Below are 27,646 nucleotides of genomic sequence, written 5' to 3' on the forward strand. Positions count from 1 at the left end.
GACGTCAACACAGTTTGAAGTCCCTGTGAAGTACTTTCTAAGTAACTCTAGGCTATGCAGGCTCCCCACAAGGATACTTCTAAATCCCTACAACCTCACATAGTCTTCTCCTTTGGATGCATAAGTGGTTTTACCTCCTCACAAACACATCTGATGATTTAAGTCAGAACCTCTGGATTCTTTTTGAGGAGAAGGCTGATGGGAATTAAACCCAGGGCCTTGTGAGGAGAGAGGAAAAGCTAGACGTGATGGAGGAGTGTGGAACGGGGAACAGGAAGTCAGGTTCACTCTGCAGACGTGACATCACACCCGTCCTCTGCCACAGCTGTGTGTGTGTCTGCTCTCAGACTCTTAGCTAAGCCTCTGTGAACAGGATGTAAGAGCATCTGAGGTGTCAAGCAAACGATGTCTGTCTGTCCCTCTACCCATCATTTAGAGCCAGGGCTGCGCAGTCCAACACTCTGGATCGAAGGACCACAGACGTTCTTTGCTTCTCTCCCCACTTGGGCTATTCCTTCAACCCCATGGAAGTTTTCCTGAAGAGCTGGTATGAACCAGTCTTTGAGAAAAGGTGAGAGGTCAGATACACAGATTATTAGAAATGGGTTAGTTTAAGATGGAAGGACTAGCTAGGAATATGCCTGAGACATTGGCCAATGTTGTAATTGATATAGTTTCTGTGTGATTATTTGGGTCTGGGTGACCAGAACGGAAGTGCAGTCTCCGTTTACAAAAATATCCCCAAGAATGCAAGTATACGATCCCGGGCTGGGACTAGTCTGACACAGGAAAAGCTATCCTGGGAGAATAAGTCTGAAGGAAGAAAGGGTGAGCCACAGGAGGTAGAAGAGATGGAAGGCCCAGCCCTGGAAGATGGAGCAGGGCGTTTTACAATACAAAGGAGGCCAGCTTTTCAGGGCCTCCTAAAAAATCCTGAACGGTTTTATCTGTTTGCAGCGTGCAGACAAGAGCAGCTAGCCTGACAGCTCTGAGAACCACACAGACAAACACATGCATGAAGAATCCTGAGGACAATGCAGACACCCACACGTATGGAGGACCCTGACAACACATACAACCACATGCGTGGATGATTGGGTTTCCCCCTCTGTATGTTATGAACACCACTGGTTAATAAAGAAGCTGCTTTCAGCCTAAGAGAGTAAAGCCAGGCAGAAAATCCGCACAGAGGTGTAGAGAGAGAATAGGTGAAGCTGGGGAGAGGCCATGTAGCAGCCTGCCTGCTGGCTGATACGGCAAACCACGAGCCTCGTGGTAAAATATACAATAATAGAAGCGGGTTAATTTGAGATGTAAGAGCTAGCTAGAAATATGCATAAGCTAACAGACTGAACAGCGTTTTAATTAACACAGGTTCTGTGTGGTTATTTCGGGTCTGGGCGGCCAGGAAACGAATGAGCATCCTCCGCCAACACATGGAGGATCCTGAGAACAATACAGACAACCACAAGCGCGGGGGACCTGGCTGCTTACATATCCGCAGCACACAGCAGACACAAAAGTGGGTTATTAAGTTGGACAGCACCGTTTCCTCCCCTCTCCCCTTTCTGTTCCCATCACTTCTCTTTCTGTGTCCTCCCTTTCTTCTCTCTCCTTTTCTCTGTTTCTCCCCTGTCTCTATTTCTTGTACAGCACCCCTGAACCATGAAGTGGGTTCTTCTAGGAGTGGTGTGTTCTGTGTTATGGCTCTGCAGTTGGGAGTCAGACACCTTTAACATACTGGCTTCATTCTTAGCTTTGAGGAAATAAATTATTTTATATGATTTAATTAATTTATTTGGAGGCACTATTCCACTATGTAGCCCTGGCTGGGCTGAACCTCGCTATGTAGACTGTTAATCTCGCTATGTTAATCTCATTTTTTTTTTTTTTTTCGAGACAGGGTTTCTCTGTGGCTTTGGAGCCTGTCCTGGCACTAGCTCTGTAGACCAGGCTGGCCTCGAACTCACAGAGATCCGCCTGCCTCTGCCTCCCGAGTGCTGGGATTAAAGGCGTGTGCCACCATCGCCCGGCTCCCTCATTTTGTTTTTGATTATATTACTGTGTATGGAACCCATGCCCTCAAGACTAATGGGCAAACACTGTCCATTAGTGTTTAAAAAAATCCTGTTTTTTTTTAAAAGATGAATTGTAAATTTTGCTTTAGTACAATATTTCAATAGATAGAAATAGATAGAAAAGGTATCAGACCTTAATTGCTGGACTTTATAAATGTTGCTGTCTGAGTTCCTTCTCCTGCTGCTGTGATACAACCCTGAGAGACAAGCAGCTTCAAAGGATAAAGGGCTCATTTTAGGGAGGGTTCAGTGTGGGGAAGCCGAGGCTGCTGGAGCTCTAAGCAGCTGTCTTGCCGCATTCACAGTCTGAGAGCAAAGAATGCACGCTGGCTGCTGTTCAGCTGCAGCTTCCCATTTAAGGACCCAGGATCCTAGCCAGGAAACGGTACCATCCACAGAGGGCAGGACTTTTCATCTCAGTTAATGCAACCAGGATAATCAATGAGGGAAGGGCAGAGCCCCATCTCCCAGGTGATCTGAGTATCTAACTATCATGCTGACGCTTAATTCTAACGATCATGGCTAGCACATCGGGAAAAGGGGTGTTTAGGATGCGGTTAAAGGCTAGCAGGTGGACATCAGCCTGGATTACGCAGGGAAGCATACTCTAATCACAGTGTCCCTGGCAAGAGAAAGGCCAGGAGCATTTGACACATGAGGGACAGAGGCCTCCAGACCCCAGCAGCCATCCTGGGTCCTGACACGCTAAGGGTGAGTGTGAGGGGCCCAGGCTGCAGCCTTGCCCAAGGGTGGTCTGCTGGCCAGTTACTGGCAGTGAGCACTAAGCCCTGTGTCTTGGAGAAAAGTGCAGAGGTGGAGAAATGGGCCCCACAGGCAGTCACAGCGGCAGTGGCGATGAACACCGCAGGCTAAAGGTTGTCAACTGTCTTTGTCTCTGATAAAACCAGCAAACACCAGCCAGGACTGCGGGGCTCTGAAACTCTTGCTAACGGGGGACAGTGGGCATCGAAACGTAGTCAGGTTTGGAAGACTGCGACACTGCTACGCCTCATGTGTCTTCCCAGGAAAAGCCCTGTACTGGTGCAGGTAAACTGCCGAGAACCTTTGCAAGTTCAGTCTTCCGAACGCACTGGATCCAGTCATCACTCCGCCAGGCAGTTTGCTCAGCATGTTCTCCGATGGTTCAGTTAGGAGCAAGCAGGAGACCACTCACCTACCCGGGTGAGAGGTTCACTTACCCAGCGGGTGACTGCGCTATCAGCTGCTCTCTCTCAGTTTCTTCAGCATGCAGTGGTGGCCTACACCCCCAGGTCTGTAGGCCCAGCTTCATGTCTGGATTAAAGGAAGAAGGCTGATTTTAGCTTGAACTTTGCAGCCTTTGGAACCCTGGCTATCTATCTATCTATCTATCTATCTATCTATCTATCTATCTATCTATCATGTTTACCAGTCATAAGGTGGACACTGTAATTCCATCCCTGGCAGGTGTCTACGTCCTTCATGTAATGGCGAGTGACTGAAGCTCCTAAAGGACGTGCCAACATTGCCAGAACATGGAGAGGAGCTGGCATGGGAGACCAGTGTCACAGGGAACAGCTGTAACAGCTGATGTGGGCTGACTCTGACACAAGAGGACAATGTTTGTCACAGTGACGGCTTTGGTCAGCTGTGACGGTGTTAACATGGCACCGAGGAAGGCTTTATAAGGCCTTGGCTGGTGTCGTGAAGCTCTGACCATGCAGTCTCCTATCCTCGGTCACTGATCGACAACGTTTGCAAATGCTACATTTGCAGAATAATCCATGATAGGTATTCAATGACTGGATGTCAATCCCCATTGTCGTGTTTATGTGTAAGTCTGGTATACATACACACTTGTGTTTCTGAATCCTCCACTCTCTTGGTCCCTAACTACATGTCCATGACATTGCTGGTGCTCAGAAACGTGTGTGTGTAAGGTCCTTCCCTGGCCATGGGCCACTTAGGTAATTATGGACACATCTGCTGTTCTTGTTCATGGGCACCAATCAGATCTGGTAATTATCTCTCAGAACCGTTCTTAAGAACACACAGGGAAATAAACTGCTGTCACGTCAAGCCACTGGAATCCTGCTAGCTTCTCAGCTAGGCAATCTTATATATAGACTTAATTTCATTCTTCCTATAACTTTTGATCATTGGAGGGGTTTAGTTAACATTGGTGCCTGGCAGTGGTGGCGCACACCTTTAATTCCAACACTCTAGAGGCAGAGGCAGGCAGATCTCTGTGAGTCCGAGGCCAGCCTGGGCTACAGAATGAGTTCCAGAACAGCCAGAACTACACAGAGAACCCTGTCTCAGAAAACAAGCAAAAACCATTTGTAATATGCTTATAATTGACATTTTCTATTTAGAGTACTTCATGTTACTTATTACTTAGGTTTATTGCAAATGTGCTTTTTCTTTCTGACTGTCCGTGTGTGTGTGTGTGTGACCTCCCCTCACCATGTAACTGAGCATGACCTGAACATGGGATCCTCCTGCCTCTACCTCCCCAGTGCTTTCTTGGATCCCGACATGCAGCAGGGAAACAGGTTGTGCATCTCAGCCCCACAGCTGACGCACATCTTCACAAAGGGTCAGCTTCTCATAGGGTTGTGTGGGCGGCTTATCGGAGAGGGACAGCGGGGGCAAGGAGTGGGTAGCAAGAGCTGCACAGCAGCAGGAAGACAAGCCTGCGCAGGCCTGGTGACTCAGCACTGGTACCATGGCAACAGTGATTCAGTCCCTGGTACCATGGCAACAGTGATTCAATCCCCAAGACCTTCAGAGAAGCTGCTGGAACAGGAACTGTCTCCTGGGGAGATGAAGGGGAGGGGTGTTTATCTACTGATGTCTGCCTATTTGGGGCTTTAGGTAGTTTTGCAGGAATTAACCCCTTCCTTCTAGGGTGGACTACAAATGGCTCCCGTATGGATCTGATGAAGGCTTGAGCAGAACTGTCGGGGCCATCAGTACCTGGGATAAGAGGTCAAACAGTGTGAAATGGCCAGAGAGATGCTACATTAGCACACTCGTTCAAACAGGCATAGTGCAGGTGGTAGACATGTTCTCCTTTATCCCCCATTAGAGCACGTGACAGACATGTTCTCCTCCAGCCCCCATTACAGAGCACGTGATAGACATGTTCTCCTCCAGCCCCCATTACAGAGCACGTGATAGACATGTTCTCCTCCAGTCCACATTACAGTGCACGTGATAGACATGTTCTCCAGCCCCCATTACAGTGCACATGACAGACCATGTACTACTCTATCACACCCCATTGCTGGTTCTCAGGGTTTACGGTCTGCAGAGTAAATCACAGGGGTCCTATGAGATCATACCTGTTTTCAATCTGATAGTAAGATATCATTAGTTTCTATCATGCTCATTCTCTGCGTATGCAGTTTTCCGGAAGGTTCCCCACGTGTGTTAATGCACAGACAGCCTGAAGCAGGTATGAGACCCAGTTTCTTCCATCACCCAGGCATTAAAGAGATTTGAAAAATTCTAAGATGATTCTATTTGGGTCACAAATTTTGTGCCGGAAAATACAGGTAATTTTTATGCAAGTACATGGGCATGTATGGGTGTGCATGCACGTGTGTGTGAGCATGAGGCCAGGCACTTATTATTGTTTGTTTGTTTGTTTGTTTTGAGACAGGGTTTCTCTGTATAACAAGACACTATTAGTATGTGATAAAAATGTGATGGTTGAAAAATTACCTTTGCAACCAAGAAGAGATCGGCTTGTTTATTCTCTGGTATGTGTATGAATACCCATGCCACGGCATGTGTGTGAAAGTCAGGAGACAACCGGTGGGAGCTGGCTCTCTCTTCATCATGTGGGCTATGGGGCTCAGACTCAGGCTGGTAGACTTGTTGAACCATCATCTCGCTGGCCCTGGTTTATTGTTTATAAAAGTAATATATAAATCACACAAAAGGTCTTTGAGGCTCCACTTTTTTACAAACTATTTGAAAGGCACTGATTTTTTAAGGTGGAGAGAAGCGTCACTAAGTTCATCATAGCCCTCAAACCGCTGGTCCTGGACAGTCCTTGTGAGTAGAGACAGAATGGAAAGTGGATCTTGAAGGTGGTGCTAGGGACTACTGCACTCTACTCCAGTTAATCTCGAAACGCTGCAGGCCTGTCCCTGGTCCTTGGAGCGGACAAGAGAATACAGGAGTGGCAGCTCTGATCTCTCCCTGCTCTTTCAAGGTCACAGCCACAGCCTTGCTGGACCACTGGCTGGGCTAGGCACAAGCAGATAGGACAGTCACTTTCAACCTGTTAGAAGATTGGGAGACATTGTTCTTGGTTGCTTGGCTGTGTCGTTCTTACGGCTCTTACATGCTTGGACACCACTTACTTATTATTCTCTACTTAGAGAGCGTTTCCTCCTTGTGCTTTCTAGAACACTGTATGACCTCGGTGCTCTCCATAGCAGCCACTGACAGACAGCATCTGCTTGACTTATCCATCAACCTCTAAAAGTTGAGAGAGATTCTTATTACACCCTTCCCATGCTCACAAAGTCCCTGGTCACAGGAGACACTGATATTTACGTTAGGTCGGGAAGGATGGCCGACTGGGTACTGTACATGGTCTGTAAACGCATGCGGACCCGAGTGCTCTCAGCACTCATGTGAAGCAATGACAGGGAGGGAAACAGAGGCAGGGAGAGCCCTGGAAGCTTGTGGGCTACCCTGACCTAAGTGGTGAAGTTAGGCCAGTGGGAAACCCTGTCTCAAATAAAGGGCTCCTGAGGAGATACCCTAAGCTGTCCTCTGACCTGTACACACACTGCATATGTGCATGCACACCCACATGAACATGTGTATGTGTGCACAGACAGACACGAAGCCGAATGTAGTGTAAGTGGCGTTTTATTCATTCTGTCAATTGAAAATATTTACAACATCAGATGAACTCAATCTAAGAAACCAACTTTCATGCCAAGCAACATTGGGTATTAAAAGGACAGTCAATATAATTATGTTCAAAGTTATTCGCCCCCAAACTTGTAACTATCTGGCGTTAGGATGTTTCCACGCAGCTCAGTTTTGGGTGTTAAGTTCTCTAGCTTCAAGGAAGAACATTCTGTTTACTTCACTAATGGGCACGTCTCTTAAGGCTGGGATGGCGTCTTCTTGGTAGCTCTTCCACTGTTGGTTTTTAGCATAGTTATCTGCAAGACAAGAAAAGCTCCACTGAGCCAAGCATTTTCTTCCTGTAATCTCTGTGGCTCCCTAAGATCAATCGCACCGCTCACCACAGACACCGTGCACTCGTAGTTACTTGTCCTCTGCGGTAACAGAATCCCTAACAAATGAACTTAAGGGCTTACTCTGGTCCACAGTTACATGGATACAGTACACCAGGGAGGGAAGGTATGCGGCAGGAGACAGCTGATGACGCTGTCCAGGCAGGAGACAGGGAGAAATGCTTGCTTTTACTCAGTGCTAGACCTGTGGGACGGCACCTTCCACACTTAGGGTGTCTTCTGCTCTATAAACCTAACCTGGATAAACCTAAGTCCACCACGCTGGCAATCAAAAGTAAGCACCGTGCCGTGTTTAATGTGACAGATGACTTTGCCTCTGTGTGCTCTGAGGCCCACTGATTGCTCTTCTGACAAAAGCACTACTATCTCATGCCTCCACCCTTCATCATTTTATGTACACATACATGTACCTGTGATGGTGTGAATGGAGTTGAGGGGAGAGGTGCTCATCATGTTAATACCAAATAAGAGGATATAACCAATCACAACAGCAATGAGGAGGTAGACAGGCAATGCGACGGCCCAGTATCTGAGGAGAGAACATTAATGTGTGTTAACACATGTTAAGAAGCCATAATTCCCAAGAGGCAGTCACAAAACATACTTTTTTTTTTTTTTTTTTGGAGACAGGGCTTCTCTGTGTAACAGCTCTGGCTGGAACTTGCTCCGTAGACCAGGCTGGCCTCAAACTCTCCCGAGGGCTGAGATGGAAGGCAAGTGGCACCACCGGCCCGGCCCACAAAACATACTTTAGAAATGTAGGTTTTTATAGAAGCAGCAGATGCACACGAGGATCTTGCACGTCTGAGCTTCTGTCAGCTGTCCAACTTGACTCCAGCCATGCTGACCCTGCAGTCCCACTCCACCCCAGCCCCTCCAAACCGGAGCCGCTTGCTTCCTCGCTTCCATTAACATCACTATTACTATTTCTTGGTTTTCATCAGTTTCAGACATTTTCTCTAGGTGTCTAATGAAAGCGAGGCATCACTTCTCCTCAGACTTTCCAGTTACACCACACTTTTATTCTGTTGGCAGATGACAGCACCTATAACTGTACACTGCGTGTAAACAGCATCTGCAGCCGAGAGTCTTAACCAGCTTTCCAGGTAGCATTCTAATTTCAGCTATCATGCTCAGGACTTTCCACTTGGTGATTTAAGAACCACTTCCTTGGGCAGCACACTGCTCAGGATCAGGCTCCTCCCCCTCCTCCCCGCAGCTGACATCATCTCCATCATCACCTCCATTTCCTCCAGGTGTCTTCTTTTCTTTTCATCTGAGCACAGACTTTCCTTTAATGTCTGGGAATTTATGACGTCTATTTACATTTACATATCCAAGTGATAAGAAGTTGACAGAAAGTAAGGCATATACATGAGCAGAGATGGCAGTAAGGGCAGAAATATGTCTCTTACCCTGGTCAGCTTTCTCAGCACGGCACCTCCTAGCTTTCTCTGAGCGAGGGTGGGCTAAAACTCATAAGCTTCATAAGGAAAGGTGCTAAGGGAGGGACTGGCCCTTATTAGTTAGCTGTGTAGATGCTCTCTTTTTATCATCCCGTGCTTCAATTTTACAGCTACCTTGTAACCTCCAGACTACAGACTCTCCCCAACTCTCCCCAGAGGATGGAAAGATTTCCCTCCAGACTACAGACTCTCCCCAACTCTTTCCACAGGATGGAAAGATTTTCTGCATGGAGGAGAGAGGCACTCTCCAGGTTCAAGGTAAGGAAGGGAGTAAGCGGATCAGCTATTTGAATACATCTCCTGTCCAATGCAGAATTACCATTACCAAGATATGTTGGTATTTCCAAGGTCTGAGGCTGTTTTGGAAACCCAGGGCACAAATACTCTTGTTGGCTTCCCTCCTCTAGCACATGGAAAAAAAAAACAGACCCTTCTCTCTCAAAGACTATCTCACAATTTTGTTAATATCTTTTATCTGCTAATATAATTTTAGCCAGATTTTAGGGAGGAAATGGTGATAAACATGCTTGCACCACCATCTTTAATTCATGATTTATTAATAGTCTTTAAGAAATGTTCAATTCTTGCTGGGGTATGGCTCTCTGGTTAAAGCACCCACCGCTCCACTGGGAGGACAGAGTCTGGATTGCCAGAACCCAGGTACACGCTGGATGAATGTGATGGCCCACCTGTAATCCCAACACTAAAAGGCAAACACACAGGGAATTCTGGGGCAAGCTGGCTATCAAGACTATACTGTCCCACTCAAGTTCAAGTGAGAGACCGTGCCCATAGGGTGGAGAAGGATTGAGGGAGATTCCTGACATCAACTTTGGACCACCACATGCACATGCAAACATGTTTACCTTCACACACAGAGGTGGCCAGACATGTGCGAGTACCCCGGCCTACCATATCCCCCAACACACACACATACACACACACAATTTTCATTCTCAACACCGTTACTTGTGGATTTTAAACAATAATGACTTAAGGTGTGTGTTTTAGACTATAATCCTGCAAATCAGCATAGTTTTGCTCTTAGTTAAAGAAATATTGAACTTACTTTTGAGGCCAGTAAGTTAAGCCTAAGGAGTTTAACCACGATTCAGGAATGAAAGCCCATACAAGGTAAAGTACTGCAGGATAAAGAGGGTGAGGGAAGAGAAGAAAAGTCAGTCAGGCATGGATCCAATCTACATGGTTCAGACAACAACGCTCCTGACGCTTGCTCGACTCTCAGCATTCAGCGTCCTCGCTCCTGATCCGGACCACTCTTGCAATACTCGCCATCATGACCGTATTAATAGTTTTCTAGTTTCATGGCCTTCACACCATATTTTAGTCCAAGGACACATTACTTCTTAGCAACTGCTATCTACAGCATTTGACAAGCTGTTTCTGCACACTAAGAATTCAGTACTTCACAGCGCAGATGTCACTACACTTAGTTGCTTAAAGGGGAACTCGTCCCCTCTGGTTCTGATTGTCTACATACGATCTTCCTTCCCTCGAGAGCAAGTCTCTGGGCTCCTTTTTAGCTGTCTCTGTGTGGTAACAATATGCAGGCTCTTACCTGACCTGCATGCTTTACTTCATTTCATCTTCAAAACAATCCAGAGACATGTGTGTAGATGCTACACTGGGGACGTGGTAAAGAGAAGCTTCAGACCACATCAGTGATGATGGGCCATCTCTCCCTGAGAATGAAGAGCTCTCTGGGGCAAGACTGGAAGACATCGACGCCCAAAGAGAAGGCTTCTGCGCTTCTTAAGCGTCTGGTGCTGGACTGATCTTTCCCGTGCTGTGGTAAGAGCTGCCGACTAAGCGCAAAAAGGGCACATGGCACGTGGGAGGGGCCTCCTCCCCCATGGCTACCTGGCTATGTTTTATTCGTCCAGACTCTCCAACTGAGAGGAAAACTCAATGAGAGTGGACAGGGCTTGGCGGTTTGGCGATTCCCTGGCCTGTAACCCTGCCTGGTACACAGTAAGTGCTCAATCAATTCCTGAATTAATTTCTGGTTGTATCGTAAGTCATTGATTTACCTTGAAGAGTTTCCAATCCTTAAAAGCCTTTTTGAATACATATTTACAAAAATAAACAGCAGCTAACACTTATTCAATAATTTCTCTGATTAAGTACTTCACAAAAATATCAGCATTACTACAAGTCAGAAAAGGACAGTAGAGTGAATTCCATCAGTGTGCCTGTGTTCTAATTCCAGTCCCATTGTTTACTGGCTTGGTTGTGGCTTTGAGCAAGTTCCTTAAATCCTGCAACGTCTCACGTTTAAATTGAAGACAGCAATACAATACCTACTTCACAGGATCACTTTATGCAAAACATCAACAATGAACACTATCAATACCCCTACAGATGAGGACACTTTAGGCCCGAGGTAAGTTAACCACTCTGAGGCCAAACAAGGACTCCATGCAAGAGCCAGAATTTGAACTCAGTGTAACTTCTTCATTGCACTGACTAGGCTACAACTGAGCGAATTCTTTTCAGTTGAGGATTCAGAAAGGTGGATTGAAGGCCTTTAATTTTCTTCCATTTGGTTGCCTCACACTTTCCAAATTTGGTGAGAAGGGACTTTGGTCCTCCTTGTGTGATTTGGTCACGTTAGTTTAAGTAGGCCTCAATGTCCTCATCTACAAAATGGAGCATTATGGGAATCATAGCAGATCCAAACTGTAAAGGGCACATTCTTACACGCAATGTCTCAGCTCAGCTCCAGCATGGTGCCCTGGAACCATAACCTCCTCACTCCCAAACCTTGTCACTCAGGGAGTCCCATGGTCCTTCCCCCTGGCCTTTTTCTGATACACTAGCCAGGGAGTCACCAGGAGGAAGCTAACCTGATGTCTCAGTCTTCCAACGCTCTTCCAGGACACCCATGATGCTGTATTAACCATAGGTTTGCTATACTTCTCCACAATACTATGACCCCAGGGCACGGCCCAGGCTTTATTCGCTTTAGTGTCCAGCCTGGTGCTGGGTAAATACTAGAGGTTAAACCTAGTATTGGATATATAAACACTCTGAGCAACAGCGGGTTCCTTTCAGGGCTCCTTAAGAAGAGACAGAGGTAGAAAGAATCAACAGCTCATGTGTGCACATTCTAAGAACAAACGCATCACTTCCTGGTCCATCCATCATTCCAGTACTTACTGAAGCCAAACTGAGAGCTTAAGAAAAGAACAAAGCCATAAATCGCTCTTTCTGGCAATGGCGACGGTGAATTTTCCACCATTTTCCCTGTTGCTTTAGACAATCTGTGGAAAAGGAATACAGTCGTCGTCAGGCATGCCCCCTCCCATCAATACGGGCTGTTATATAACCTCCCCGCCGCGCCGCGGACGCACTGCGGATGCTTGCCCGCCCCCGCCCGGCCAGGGCCCCTCTGCGCGCACGCGCACCCCTGCAGAGGAGGGGGCGGCGGGAGCGCGCGCTGCAGGGAAAATGCGCAACTCGGGACTTGGGGATGCGAGGACCGGGCAGGACCGGACCAAGTCCTGCTCTGTCCTGAGGGGCTCGGAACCCGCCCAACGCGGGGTCCGTGAAAGAAGGGAGGCCTTCGACCTTGGCTCCTTCCAACGCCCACGCCCATCCCCTCGGACCTCTCAGCCCCTCCGCACTCAGTCCTCTGCGCAGGCGCCGCCCAGAAAGCCGCAGTGGGGGCGGAAGAAAAAGAAAAAAATTAAAAAAAAACAAAAAAAACAAAAACGAGGAAAAAGCGAGGGCTTAGAGGCGCCCCGCCGTTGGCGCAGGCGCAGTGTGCGGGGGCTAGCGCAAATCTCACGGCCCTCCCCGCCGAGCTGAGGGGGCGGGACGGCGACTGCGCATGCGCGCCTCCCGCCCACGTGACCCGCCAGCCTCTGCAGCCGCTGGCCGCTCGCTGCACGGGTCGGGTTGACGTGGAGGGGCTGGCGGCAGCGGCGGCGGCTGCCCGAGTCCGAGGCTCGCGGGCTGCGGGCCCGGGTGAGTGCAGAGCCAGCGCGCGTCCCGCCGCAGCCGAGATGCCCGGGCATCGGGGCGCTCCACACCTCCCCGCGTGGGTGTGTGGTGAGTGTGGGTCCGCGCGCGTCTCGCCGAGGCGCCCGAGCGCCGAGGGGGGTGTGTCCGCCCTTGTCCCGGTGGGTGTGTCCGCTTTTCTGGGGGTCCTCGGGGGTCCGTGCCGGGAGGAGTGGGCCTCTGGCGTGCGCACCCCCTGGCGCGCGTGGGTGAGCTGCCTGCTGGGCCGCCGGCCGCCGCGTCCTGAGCGCTCGGGGACGCGCCCGTGTCCGCGGCCAGCCCGCTTTGTTCCCGCGGTCGCCGCTCGCCCGTCGCTACGGTGGCGTGGGCGTCCCTGTCCCTGCGGATGGTCACTGCAGCCCCTGTGGTGTGCGCGTCCCTATCCCTGCGGATGGTCACTGCAGCCCCTGTGGTGTGCGCGTCCCCGCCGCTGCGGCAGCCTGCGGTCGATAGGCACGCGGGTGCGTCCTCGCGTGTCCCCCCCATCCCCACCCCCTCGCCTCCCCAGGTGCTCTGTGCAGGGGCCTGCGGCGCGCGTGCGCGGGCTTCGGCTCATAGGGCTCTGGGACGCGCGCGACCCCCCCCCCCCCGTCTTCGGTGTGCGCGCACCTTCCCTGCGTCCTCACCCCGTTATGTTTTGGGGAGGACCAGAAAGGGACGCAGGGCTGCCCCCACCTGCAGCCTTGGAGGAGCATCCTCTGCCCTCCTGACGCCTGTTGCGGGGGCTGCAGCGCCGCAGTGGTGCTGACGTCACTAAAGCCTCTGCGGCCGCCGAGCGGGGGGGGGGGGCGACAAAGGACCAGAATGGAGACTGGTTACCGGTGCGCGGTGCCTTTTGCAGAAGCTTTTAGCTTCTTAACGTCCTTCCATTTGCAAATCTTTTCCCAAGTATACGCTTGTGTCTTTCACCAGATCTTGGCAACACTGAGTGGTTAGTAGGGTGTTTATGGCAGCCATATAAATCTCTGGATCCTGGCGAGGGAAACAGGTGGCGTCATACAGATGTTACTGCTCTCGCTGGGGCAGTTATCTCACAACCACGGCTCTAGTTAGAACCTTATTTTAAAAACAAAGATTGTGTTTTATTTGCAGGAAAACAGGCTTGTTATAAGGATACATGGGGAAAGGAAGGTGAAACCCCTTCAGGGACTCAGTCGCTACTACTGTGCTTGTCAAGGGTTTGTGCTTTGCGCTCAAGGGCTGCGGTTTCTGTTTCTCTCCTGCTCAGTTTCCTTACTGTTGCTTAATTTCCCGGAATACTTCAAATATTAAACATAGACAGATCTAACCAAACCAGACATTTATTTATTTATTTGCCAAATTTACTTCAAGTCCTCCAAAAAAAAAGATTAAAAATTTTTGGAGGTGCTGAGAGTTCTCCCCTCCTTTCCTGGAGATAGCCACTGTGTTCAGGTGTGTGTTTCATTTCCTTGCACAATTTATAATTCGGTAATGATGACTATATAAACAATACATAGTATTGGTTTTTAAACTAAAATGATAAAATTGTGTCATTTTGCAACTTGCTTTTCAGTCAGCATCACATTTTGAGATATATGAATAAATCGAACTATTGTATTTTCTTTGAATTATTATAATTGTTGTAGCACTGCATTGTATGAATATACCATAATTTAATAGTCTCCTCTTGATGGATTTTGGAATTATGTATAGTGTTTACTCTTTAAAAGAGTCCTGCAAGAACTATGTTTGTACCTCTTTGTTATGCACCTTTGGAGTTTCTCTAGGAAGTACATTTAGTCATAATTTTGCTGGGTATTGGAATATGTGTCTTCCACTTAACCAGATACGATAGAAGCTCTCACGGTGGTTATACAGCCGGTTTTCACTCGTTCTGAGAACACCCATTTCCTCACATGCTTGCTAACGAGCTAAGTTTCCTCTTCTCTCTACTCACCACCTTCTGTATGACTTTAGCTTGCTGCTAAATTCGCTTACAGCCTGGCTTCCGTCTAGCCATGTGACAGCAAATGGGTTAATCTCTCACAGCTGATTGGTCCAGTCTTCATAATATTAATACCAACGAACGTTTATTACATTATCAAATGTTGCTATGGTTGGTGTAAAGATAGAGTTTCATGGTATGTTATATGTACCTCTCTAGTAGCAAGTGAATTGGTTTAATTAAAAGCATTTTAAAGATACAATGTTTTTTTTTTTTAAATCCTTCCCTCCTTGGTGTAGTGGTTGGTATACTCAGAATACATGTAACATATTACAGTCTGTGAACAAGTGAACACTTCCAAGTCGACCAGTGGATCCAAGAGTCAACCTAACCAATACTGAATGTGCTCATCATTATCCTGAACTCATGTTATTCTTCTACTTAAACACTGATCAAATTTTTATGTATCGCTCAGCTCTGGATTGTATGTATGGTTTCTGTGCTTGAGTAAAACACATTATCATGGGTGTATCCTGAAACTTGCTTTCAGTCACTGCTGTATTTCTGAGTCACTAATATTCAGATGTAAGTCACTAGTTCTTTACTGCTTGTGTAACACTGGGGGAATATAATGCAGTTTGTGCTTTTTCCTGCTGGTGGGCATTTTGATGATTCTGTTCCCCATAAGAAAAGTAAACAGCACACCCACCTGGAAGAACTATGGTATAGCTACAAGTAGGAAAGCAAAAATCACTTAAAATGATACGTACAAACCTGAAAAGCCTCTCTTAATCCCAGCACATCCTCTGTTCATTTACTTATTCAGGAAGTTGGTATCATTTGTTTCTTCTGTTAATTATCAGTGTATATAATTACTTTTATTCAGCTCAACCGTATGATGAAAGTAGTAGTTATAACACCTAAAACATTTTGACACCCATTTTCTAGTGTGGTCTATGTTTCGTGGTACACGTGTGGAGGTCAACTTGAAATCCATTCCTCCCACTAGGTGGGTCTGGGGGATTGAACTCTGGTTGTTGGGATTGGTGGCAAGTGCCCCTGCCCACTGAGTCATCTTGCTGGCCCAGTTACACGTTTACAAGAATCACAGTTTGTAAAATGCCTTTATTATATTCTAGAAATATATCCTTTGCAGTTAAACTCAATGCTGAACATTTTTAGACACCACAGTAGCATGTGGAAAGCACGTAACTTTAAAGGTGCTTTGTTGGTGTGCCCAGCATCATGAACTGTTCACTAGGAAGAATTGCTGCTCTTCAAGGGGTTCAGCTTCACGAAGGGATTTCAGGTTGGTTTTGAAGTAGTCGTGCCAACGTGTTTTAGCTAACAGTTTTGTCAACTTACGTACTTTGGTCGGCATTATACGGGATTATAGTTAACCCACAGCCTAATACTCACCTTAGATTCCTTGTGTTCGTCAGTAGTTCGACATGGTGCATCATTGTGGTTTAAATTTGCATTTATTAACGAGATTGGGGATCTTTTCATATACTTACACATCAGATATTTCCCTTGTTGCGTGAAAAACATGCCCATGTTTTTTCACCTACTTTTTAAAAAATACTGAGTATCTTTTAAAGCTGACAAATGGGTAGCTTTCTTTAAAAATGCGCATTGGAGAAGCCCATGGCCTCATGCATTTGATAAAACTTGCTTCTGCAGATCCATACGGCCTGACTTGCTGCTGAATGTCTGTGGATCGATGTGTTTCTGGCTTGTCCTGTATGTCTGTCGTCTAATATTTATCTGTATTTATATTCAAACTCCCTTAGTTATTCACTGTAGCTTTACCTGAAATCTGTTTATTTTTTTGGACCCAGGCTGGCCTTGAACTCACTGAGTGCTGCAGCTACAGGCATTCAGCATCACAACTGCTAAAAACCTTCCTGTTTGTCAACTTTGTTAAATGGTCCTGAGTTATTTAGTCACATGGCACCACTGATCGGCATCTTAAGTCCCTCAGTGATCTTCGTGCCTGGGAAACTCTTGAGTCTTACTTGTTCTTGGACCTTTGACCTTTAAGATCAGTCGTGAGAAGCTTCTGGAGCTTAATTGAAATCAGTCCAATCAGTTCTGTGAAGAACTGAAATTGGTTGCTGCTATAAATAACACCCCCCAAGATTCCATTTGCTGGCAGTAATCAGTAAAGAAAATTTTACAGCATATTTTATTTTATTTTTTTAAATATTTATTTATTATGTATACAATATTCTGTCTGTGTGTATGCCTGAAGGCCAGAAGAGGGCACCGGACCTCATTACAGATGGTTGTGAGCCACCATGTGGTTGCTGAGAATTGAACTCAGGACCTTTGGAAGAGCAGGCAATGCTCTTAACCGCTGAGCCATCTCTCCAGCCCCTACAGCATATTTTAAAATACAGATTTTTAACTATCTGCTTTGTATTTTATTTCTCGTATTTTGGAATTCCATTGGTCATTCTGTCATATGCAGTGGTGATGTTTATTTTGTTTAATTTTTTTCCTCTTTCCAGTTATTTTCCTTTTCATGTGTGTGTGTTCGGTGGAAGTGGTTATGGTTGTTCGTTAAGACATGATTATAGCGCACATACAGGTCTCATTCCCAGTTTCAGCTAAAGTGCTGCTCCGTTAACAGCATTTGTTAGGATGTTTGTAGGTAACAGTGTCATGTTAGGACAGGCTCTGCCAGTTTTTCACATGCTTTTCTGTATTTGTTGAGATTTTGTTTCTTTTCTCCAATCCATTACGTGAAATGAATTACAAATTACATTTAAAAATATTTTTATTTGTAAAGTTGTTTTGCTTGCATGTATGTCTTCTGTACCACTTGCATGCCTGGTGCCCACAGAGACCAGCAGAGGGTATCGGATCCCCTAGAACTGGAGTTACAGGCAGTTATGAGCGCTGGGCAGTGAATACAGGTCCTCAGCAAGAGCAGCCAGTGGTTACCCTGCTGAGCTGTCTCTCTGGGCCTCCAAATTATGGACTTTAATTTTTTATTTATTTTTTGTTTCTGGAAATAGATCCAATTGGCCTTAAGATTTCCTTTTTAATGTACTGCTGGACTGAATTTGATAATGATTTGTTTAGGATTTTGCACCTTTCTATAAACAGACCCCTCCCCAATTTTTGAGACAGCATCTGACTATCTAGCCCCGGCTGGCCTAGAACTCTTGATATAGGCCAGACTGTTCTCAAACTCACAGAGATCCACTTGCTTCTGCTTCCTAAGTGCTAGGAGCAAAAGTGTGCTCCCACACTCGGCTGCTCATTTTTCTTTTTTGACTGATTTTTGGAATTAAGGTTACAACAGTCTACCAAGTGAGTTACTGAGTAGTTAATTTGGATTGGAGACATCGGTTTCTTAAATTTTGATGGAGCTTACTTACAGAATGGCGTAAGTATATTCTTTCTGTGTGTGCACATTTAGCTGCAGTTAATTGTGATAGATTGTTCGTGTTTTCTATTTCTTTCAGTTCCCTCTTGGTAGTTTCAGAAATTTGTCCATCAAATTTTAAGTTTATTAGCATAAAATTCATGGCATGTTAATTACTGAAAATTTTTTTTTTTTTTTTTTTTTTTGGGCTGGAGAGATGGCTCAGAGGTTAAGAGCATTGCCTGCTCTTCCAAAAGTCCTGAGTTCAATTCCCAGCAACCACATGGTGGCTCACAACCATCTGTAATGAGGTCTGGTGCCCTCTTCTGGCCTGCAGGCATACACACAGAGAGAATATCGTATACATCATAAATAAATAAATATTTAAAAAAATAAAAAAAATTTTTTTTTTGCTTTGCACGTTCTGCCTTTATTTCTTCACATTTTGAATATTATTTATCCTGCCTCCCCCCTTTTATCTTTTGGTCATTTTGTAGCCTAGGCTGTCCTGGAACTCAAGTAGTCCAGGCTAGCTTCAGACACAGGATAATCTTACTGCCTCAGCTCCCGAGGTGCTGATTACAAGCCTGAGGCACCAGAACTGACTCTGTTCCTGACTAGTCTTGCCACAGGTTGATCTACTTTATTACTTTCTGCAGAGAAGTAATTTATCTTCAACTTTCATTTCTCAACTATATTGTCAGAATGTGGCTTGTATTTTACCTATGTGAAAACAGTCCTTACTCATGTCTTAGTGCCTTGTTTATATAGAACTTAATAATTGTTTATGAATAATTTTAATGTTTCATGTGTATGTGTGAAGTCTGCATTCTATAGTTGTTACATATCTATTAGATACAGAGATTAGAAATTGTCTTGTTCAGTCTTTACCCCAGACTTTTCATGTCTCTTCAGTGTGCCCAACTTGAGTCAGGCTGAGCAGGGTCGTCTTTACCTGCTCATTTGACATCACCGACACTTACTTGGCTTAAGTTACTGGGTAGTAGTTAGGAGACTGAGGATATAATCCAGGGCTTGTTTACAGTCCCAGCCGTTTTTCTTGTGTGTGCTGAGACTCCTTTATTAGATGTGTGCAAGCTTGGTTTCATAGTGAATTGAACCTGTGCCCTATCGTTGTCCATCCTTAAATTTGCTTTAGAGTCTCTCTTTTGGTAGAAATTACCCAGAATATCCCTTTTTTTCTACTTTAGTTTAGATTCCTTATAGTTTAGATGTTTCTTATAGAGAGTATAATTTTGGATTTTTCTTTTTTAGCTCATCAGACGAAATTTCTTTTAATTGTTAGGTTTAAAAATTCCTGTATAGTTCAAATATGTTGATTAGTAGTCAATTCATTTTTTTATCTAAAATTATTTTATTCTTGAGTTAGAGAAGTTATTTTGATATATTGAAGGTTCCTGCATCTTTTTTCTGTTAGTATAGCAAAGATGTGTAGGTTTTTTTTGCCTGTTTTATTTCTTTTGTTTTTTGAAGAAAATATTATTTTACTTTAGCTACATTTGATTGTCTCTGGGAGTGTCCCATTTTACTTCTAAGTTTAAATACACCACGTGTATCACTTAGGGTTCTCTAAAGGGGCAGAACAGAACAGAGAGAAAACAAGTCTGTGTGTGTGTGTGTGTGTGTGTGTGTGTGTGTGTGTGTGTGTTTTAAAGAGTGGCTTGCAGGCTTGGTCCAGGTAGCCCAACAATGTCTGTCTCCCAGGAGAAAGGGTCTACGTGGGAATAGCAAAGGTCTAAGTTCTAACACCAGCCGAGGAATGCCTCAACAAGAGGAGAGGTGAGCCTAGGGTGAGGGCCAGCAGGCAAAAGCCAAGGCCACCAGAAGATGTGGTCCAGATTTAGGATGGGTCTTCCCACCTCAGATGATTCAATCAGGGAAATACCCCACAGATGGCTCAGGTGCCTGGGGCTTAGTTAATCCAGGCGTAGTTGAGTTTAGAACCAAGATTAGCCGTCACTTTTTAAAAAGAGATTCATTTATTATGTATAGTGTTCTGCTTTGCGTGTACACCTGCATTCCAGAAGAGGGCACCAGATCTCATCACAGATGGTTGTGAGCTACCAGGTTGTTGCTGGTCCTCTGAAAGAGCAGCCAGTGCTCTTAACCTGAGCCATCTCTCCATCCCTAACCATCACTTTGTAAAAAAAATTAACTATTTTTTTTTACATACCTGTACTTGTGTGAATATGTGCCACATATGTTCCCAGGTGCCTCTGGAGGCTGGAACAGAGCATTCGATCCTCTGGCCTGGCATTCCATTTAACTGATGTGGATGCTGGGAACTGAACTCTGGTCCTCTGGAAAAGCAAGAAAGTGCTCTTAACCACTGAGCCATCCGTTTCTAGCTCCTGCTTTTTAAATGAACAGTTTTGATACATGGTCTGTCTTCATTCTGAATTTTGCCTTTCATTAGATCTAGAAGACTGTATTATTTAAATAAGGTCTGATTTCTATCTGTTTTTCTGAAGTTTTAATTGACATATGTGTGTATTCATGGGTCACTTTCCAAACTCATATTTCTCGACTTTCCGTTTCTCCTAGGTGTTAGATAGTTTGCATGAGTTTATCTTCTGTTTAACCGGTTTTGCCTTTAACTGCTAGTCATATGTGTGTGTATACATGTATTTTTAATTTTATTTTAACACCCAGCTACCAACTGAGCAGTCATCTAGCTGTATTGCATTTGTTGAGACGGGGCCCTGCTATGTGTCTCGGGTTAACCTTGGACTTGTCACCTCCCATCTCTCCCTCTTGAGTTGCTGAGATTATGGGCATGTACTGCCATTTCTGGCTTATTTTATTTTTTAAAAGTTCTATGTGGTTTCTTTTCAGTCATATGTAGTCATTCTTTTAGTCTCATGTTTGTGTTCATTTTTAAGTTGTAGCTGTTCTGTATTTGGCTGTCTGTCTGGATTTGGGGTGGGGTTCTGACATTGCTTGCTTCTGTTGTGTCTCATGATGCTTGCTCATCCTTGCGGATGATGACTGGTTATGAACAGTTTGATTCATCTTTGTGAGGATTTTGAGTCTAACTTGAGAGTACTTTCTTTCTTGAAAGCATTGTAGTAGTTTTGGCTGGGAATCAGGGAGATTACCTGGAGTCACTTCCAAGTTACACGTTGGACTCCTGGTCCATTGTGGCTATTGGTGCCACAAAATAGAAGTCAGTTTTAACTTGAAGTTTGTTGCCTTTGGAGGGAGAGGGTAGCTTTAAATGTTTTCCTCTGTCTATGAATAGACAAAACATTTTTTAAAAAAAAAAAAATCTCCCAGACCTAAGGGCACACAACCTTAATCCCAGAATTTAGGAGGCAGAGATAGGTGGATCTCTGTGAGTTCAAGGGCATACTGGTCTGGTCTACATAGTGAGTTCCAAGTTCGGTAGGGCTGCAATAGTGAGACCCTGTCTCAAAACTAAACTTCTGTTCCACTTTTTCACTCCATTCGTAGAGTTCTTTAGTATAATATTTAGTGTAGTTCCAATAAAATCCTTCATTTTAATACTTAACTGTGGTAGTTTTACTTTGTATTAGAAAAAATTTTCCTCAAATAGGATTTCTTAGTAAAGATTTTATATTAAAACAAGTTTAAAATTAAGCAATAGGTTAAGCTTTTCTAAAGGAAAACAGTAACTCTAAAATGTGTTAAGTTTGTTACAGTTTATCCTCTGGATCGTAGTGATGTTACAGATAATAAACCTATGATGTTTGCTACTTCCAGGGATGTGAGCATGGTCCTCTAAGCTTACAGAGAAGAGGGGAGCGTGGGGTGACCAGGAAGTGCTTCCTGAACTGAATGGAGCTAGTGGGCATTATTGTGGTTGCAGAATAAAGTTGCTAAGGAGTGACCAGCAGCCAAGTGCGACTGAGTAGGCCATGTGTCCTGGGGTGAGGAGACAGGAGCAGGAGTGGGGTGAAACCAGGCCTTGTCCTGCATATTGTAGGGAAGAGTGCTGTCTGATGGTAAGGCTAAGTGGGCTTAGCAGAGAGATGATAGGCTCAGCTCAGGGTGCTGAGGTGAAGGCAAGCCACCAGTGAGGATGTGTGGAGTTCATTCAGATGGTTTTGTTTGTTTTTGAACTTCCTGAATCTGAAGGTCTTGTGAGACGTTTGATTTAAGATCTGGTAGCAGTTGACACGGATGCTCCAGAAGTTGAGAGATGTGGCCCAGCCTGGAAAGACTGGGGAATTTTAGTTTTTAGAAACTTGGAATCCGGTGTTTCCTGTAGTACCAGCTGAGCTGACTTAAATGGCACATGGAAAAACACCTGAAAGGTTTTAATAATAATTTAATGTGTGTGAAAAACTTGTATATCAAGCCTGTGACATCACAGCCACTATTGTCTAGGCCGAGTAAACTCTGAGAAGGGAATACTAAGTAGAAACACGTGCAGTAAATGGGAATGGCGAACCCGGAGAAGATGCAGACTGTGGAAGATCATTAAGTGCTGTTGGCCGTGGGTGTGGTGGATGAGGTCACTCAGAGAGTGAGATGAGAAGAGAAGAGAGTTGACATTTGGGTGGCGGGAAAGGAGAAGAAGAGCCCATGAAGGAGACTGAGGAAGAGCAGCCAGATGAATAGGAGAACCAGAAGATGGTCTCTGGAGTCCGTGAGACGCGTTCTCAGGAGGAGGAAGTGGTCCGCTCTGTCAAGTAAGTTGTAAGCTGAAAAGTGCTCTTTGGACTTAGCTATTAAGGTAGACTGGTTAGCTGACATCGTCCAAGAACAGATTTTAAACATTCATCTCCAACGTCTGTTAATAATAGCTCGTGTTCATTGTCTTTCTTAACATGCCTGGTAACGTGAAAGCACTTCACATGATTTACTGGTTAGTCAGGAACATAGTATGTTACCCACACTTGGTGTGTGAAGAAGCCGAAACACAGAACAGATAAGGAACTTGCCCAAGACCACACACCCAGGAACGGGAGCGTCCGTGTTCCAGTCCAGTCAGTGTGGCTCCAGAGTTCATGCTCTTACCGCTTTGCCACATTGACTCTCCAGTTAAACAAAACGGAACATTAGAAACCCACACCAGCATCGTAATCCCAGTGCAGGTGCTGCTGTGTGCTCTCACGAGATCTGCTGGACGTGAATGACTAGCATCATGTCAGAGGGGCTTGAGTCTGCCTGTTGTGTCTACACCATGGTGGTGATCTGTGTTATGACAGTTCTTGTCTCTTCCTGTATGTATAGTAAAAACTTGTGAACTTAAAAGTATGCGTTTCTGAGGATAACACATTCCATATTATGTGCCTAATTTCAGGTGCTATGGTGTCTTTATTTCTCACAGCTATTGTGTAAATTCCTTAAACTCTGAAAGTCTTGTTCATGCAGAACAGGTAACCTCAGGTGTTGCAATTGACCATTTTATTGTAGAGAGTCATTAATGACCTTACTAAAAGAGTTTCCTTCAAATGATGGAAATGGAACAAAACTGTAGGAAAACCAAAAGGAGCGAAAATGGAGGACTCGGTAGGGTAAGGCAGAAAGTTTCTTGGTTAGGTTGAAGAATGGGAGGCAATGGGGGAAAAGGCAGTTGAAATGGTTGCTGGTGTGATCAAGAGTTGATCCAAGTGAGGGTTTAAAACTGGCTCAGGCAGTTGATGCTGGTCTGGGAAGTGGTCCTGGCAAACAGGAGGCCCGTGAGGCGGTAGTCTCGGGTGTTAGCCGAGAAGGCGACATCAGATAGCTTAGTGTGGCCAGGGCGGTGGACTGGGAAGGGGAAGACTGAGGACTGAGTTTGAATCTTTCCTCACCTGGTGACCTGGAGCAAATTACTGAATTTTACTGACGTGTTTTCCCATTTGTACAGTAGAGATGGCGACATGCGTCCACTTTGAAAGTCTCTGTGAGGATTTGTGAGACGTCGCCTAGAGCACTTGGTGCAGAGTATGGCGTGTAATGTGTCTAGTTATTGAGGAAGCTTGCTCTTCACTTTTGATATTGTGAGGTTGTCACAAATAAACTGAACGTACAGCTTGATTGAAGAAATAGGTGTGTGTTCCACCGGTGACGGTCTGTCTAAAGACAAACTTGACCTAACAGCAGTGGGGTTCGAAGAGACCACAGGGTGTTAGGAGGTGCTGGTAGAGAGAGAAGAGCTGGAAGGAATGGAATGCTGTGTTTGCACGGATCGCGTTTGCAGGGTATTGTAGCTTTAGATGGGAAAATCCTTGCCATCGGACTTTGCTTAGGGGGGAAGCAGCCTGAAACTTCAGATTGGTTTTCCTCCTCCTCGCTTGCAGTCTGGCAGCAAGGCTGTGCTTGTAGTATCTGAGAGAGTAGTGAGCAAGGATTCGCAGGGTGGCAGGTCTGGGTGCGGCATGGAGAGCAGTGTCAGTGAACCACTCCATTTTTGTGCTCTGTCCAGGAGGAGACTTATGGAGAGATGAATAGGAATAGGGACGTATGAGCAGCTGACAGGAAGTGGTTTCTCAGTGGAGTCAAGATGGTTGAGGATGTAGCAGTTTGTATGCTGTGAAATGGTGTATTCTAGGGTATGCCATGTAGCGGGTAGGGCGGTACACGATAGGAGAATGTCTTTTCTGCATTCGGCAAACACTATTTAAAGGTGAAGTTTGCTAGGCACATTCAGGGTGAGATGCCCTTAGTTATCTTCTACTCAAGGGAGACATGGACACTACAAGTTCAGAGTAGAGCTGGTGAATATGTGAGCCTAAAGAAAAGAAGAAATAGATGAAGCTTTTTGGAAAAAGTCCAGGGGAAAAGAAGAGCTTATTAGGGATGAGACTCTTAGAGACTCGGTTCTGATTGGGGGTGTGTCCTTAGGATACAGGCCCCAAATGTTTTCCTGGTATACCGTAGGGAAAGCTGCTGGCGCTCGTGTTGCCTGGAGCGCCGGTTGACTGGGATGTGTGTTGTCTCCATAGGACTGTGCACTGTGGACGATTTTGATGAGGGAGACTTCAGTTTGGCAGATGACGTCTTATTGGAAGGTTGCCTTTACGAGGATGACTGTATCTGTGCTCCCGACTTTACCACTGACGATTATGTCCGGGTGACTGAGCTCTACTGTGACCGAGTGGTAAGTAGGCGTGTTAGCTCTCTGTCCCAAAGGCTTTCTACTTGAGAGGGGCTTCTGTGGCATGTGAGGATGGGCAAGAGTGGTCTCAGGAGGGAAGGGCATGATGCAGAGTGGAGGTAAGCAGCAGTTGTTATTACTGGAGACTGGCCAAGCTCCTCAGGAGAAGCTGTAGGGACAGAGTCAGCAGACCCCACGAGAATGCCCAAGAGGAGTGGAGGAACCACAGGTCGTACATACTTTCACATTTTACCAGATAAAAATCAGAATAATTTTCTTCTTTTAGGGTATGCAATATAAAGATTATGCCCAAAGTGAGAAAAATTTAGGTGAGTATATTAACACTTTAATGCTAATTGTTGGAGACTGTAAAGGGAGGTCATCCATCCAGTCACAGTGACATAACAATTGATCTTTTAGGATGTGTTTTTAGCTTGATTTGGTGACACAGGCCTGCAATCCCAGCACTTGGGAAGGAGGCTGAGGCAAAGGTATTGGAAGTTCAAGACCAGCTTTGATCAACATGACAAGACGCGTGTCTCAGACTAGAAGCTATAATCTTTCTGTTAAGCTAGAATTCAGCCAATAATTATTTATTCTTAATATCTAATAGATTGAATATTTTAGTCCTTTAGTTTTTGCCTTTTTATACCTATTTAACCTTTTCCCTACTAACAGTATTGATTCATTTGAAAATACTAATTTTAAACTTTTTAATTTTAATTAAGAATATGACATCTGCAATATGTGGTGTAGTAAGCCACTTTCTATCCTGCAAGATTACTGTGACACCATTAAGCTATATATCTTCTGGCCACTTCTTTTTCATCAACAACACAGTTCTATAATATCAAGATTGCATCCCTGTGTGGAAGCCACGTAAGTTCCTATGCAATAATAATTTTAAGAACTATGATAGCTCATTGTTCAGTACTTAGGAATATGAAGTACAGTGGGAGGCTGGTGCCCATAGAAAAAGTAAAAACTTGGGATTTGAATATAAATGAATGATTATAGCATTTTAATGAATTACCTGAATAGTAATAGATTGCAAACTTGAAGCTGCGTAAAACGTTAATAAACTATTTATAAATACCAATGTTAGAGGAGAGAGGACAAGATAGTTTTTGTTTGTTGAACACTTGATGTATTGTTACCTGGAATAAAGAAAAAGAACCTTCCACACAGTTTAAATAGAACCATAAATACAAAGTTCATATAAATGTAACATTCAGTAAATAAGTACATTTGGGATCCTAATCTTTAAAAACAATTGTCTTTAAAGCCGTTCTCGTGCCGCTGAGCTAAGTTTGAAGAAATTACAGCATCTTGAGTTGATGGAAGACATTGTGGATTTGGCAAAGAAAGTTGCAGTAAGTGGTAGAATGGGGTTCCCACCCTTAGACTGTAAATGAGTAGGAGATGGGGTGCTCAGTGGGGAAGGGTGCTTGCTGTGTGGACATGGGCCTGAATGTGGGTCCTGGCACCTGTAGAAAAATGTGACCTGTAACCTCTGCACTGGGTCAGCGGGTGGAGACAAGAGGGTCATTGGGCCTGCCGGCCACCAGCCTCCTCCAGGGTCAGTGAGAGGGTCATTGGGCCTGCCGGCCACCAGCCTCCTCCAGGGTCAGTGAGAGGGTCATTGGGCCTGCCGGCCACCAGCCTACTCCAGGGTCAGTGGGAGGGTCATTGGGTCTGCCGGCCACCAGCCTATTCTAGGGTCAGTGGGAGGTCATTGGGTCTGCCAGCCACCAGCCTCCTCCAGGGTCAGTGAGAGGTCATTGGGCCTGCCGGCCACCAGCCTACTCCAGGGTCAGTGAGAGGTCATTGAGTCTGCCGGCCACCAGCCTACTCCAGGGTCAGTGAGAGGTCATTTCAAAGGTGGAAGATGATAGAGCAGACCATCTGGTGTCCTCCTGGCTTCCACCTGTATGCATGTATATGTGCATAGGTGTATACACCACCACACCCATGCTCATGGAGCAGACATACATGCACTGTTCTGTGTTCTTCCACGTACATAAAAAAGATGAGGAAACACAAGAATGTAAATACATAGTGTTTGTTCTACAGTTGGAGTTTATAGCAGTTAGCAAGACGCGGCTTTATATTTTGTGTCCATGGACTTGCTCAGTATCGAAGCGATAAGGATGATGTACTGGATCCATGTGCCCCAGTAGCTATCAGGATTGTGCCCATAAGGCATAGAGCCTGGGTGTGAAGCCTCCGCCACGGACTCTGGAACTAATGGTGATCTTTTGACGTGAGCCTATGTCGACAGGTCACTTCTATGTGGGAACTGCCAGGGAAGACTGAGGTGGCGTTCTGTGCTGGGCTGGCTTACAGTTTTTGGTACTTTCCTAGTTGAAGCTTACATTTGGAAGAAGGGTGTTTGTTTTTTGCTAAAATCAGTTGTAATAACACAGCTGGTGTACATACCTTTATTAAAAGTTTAGGT

The 27,646-nt window shown here is 45.4% G+C and overlaps 2 protein-coding genes across 9 annotated transcripts in view; one reads left to right on the plus strand and one right to left on the minus strand.

Annotated features, from left to right (window-relative positions):
• Positions 1-6,934: 6,934 nt before the first annotated feature.
• Pigp (phosphatidylinositol glycan anchor biosynthesis class P) lies at positions 6,935-12,854 on the minus strand. The gene is given in 7 exon segments (XM_050162053.1): positions 6,935-7,252; positions 7,759-7,877; positions 9,884-9,956; positions 11,995-12,099; positions 12,678-12,750; positions 12,752-12,818; positions 12,820-12,854. Coding segments are annotated over 7 exon segments (603 nt in total). The 3' UTR covers positions 6,935-7,121.
• The window catches only part of Ttc3 (tetratricopeptide repeat domain 3), a 96,330-nt gene continuing 81,370 nt past the window's right edge, over positions 12,687-27,646 (plus strand). For 2 of the 8 annotated variants that reach the window (XM_050162045.1, XM_050162044.1), the window contains exons 1-5: positions 21,730-22,795; positions 25,037-25,191; positions 25,475-25,517; positions 25,917-26,067; positions 26,474-26,561. In XM_050162045.1, the coding sequence (XP_050018002.1) occupies positions 22,717-22,795; positions 25,037-25,191; positions 25,475-25,517; positions 25,917-26,067; positions 26,474-26,561 (516 nt within the window). In that variant the 5' untranslated portion in view covers positions 21,730-22,716. Of the gene's footprint in view, positions 12,889-21,729; positions 22,796-25,036; positions 25,192-25,474; positions 25,518-25,916; positions 26,068-26,473; positions 26,562-27,646 lie in introns of those variants that run through there. The other 6 variants (XM_050162047.1, XM_050162048.1, XM_050162043.1 and 3 more) reach the window with 6 other exon arrangements.

Source organism: Alexandromys fortis, unplaced genomic scaffold, assembly GCF_014885135.2.
Source record: "Alexandromys fortis isolate MF-2015 unplaced genomic scaffold, M_Fortis_MF-2015_v1.1 scaffold_128, whole genome shotgun sequence".
NCBI classification, from domain to species: Eukaryota; Metazoa; Chordata; class Mammalia; order Rodentia; family Cricetidae; genus Alexandromys; species Alexandromys fortis.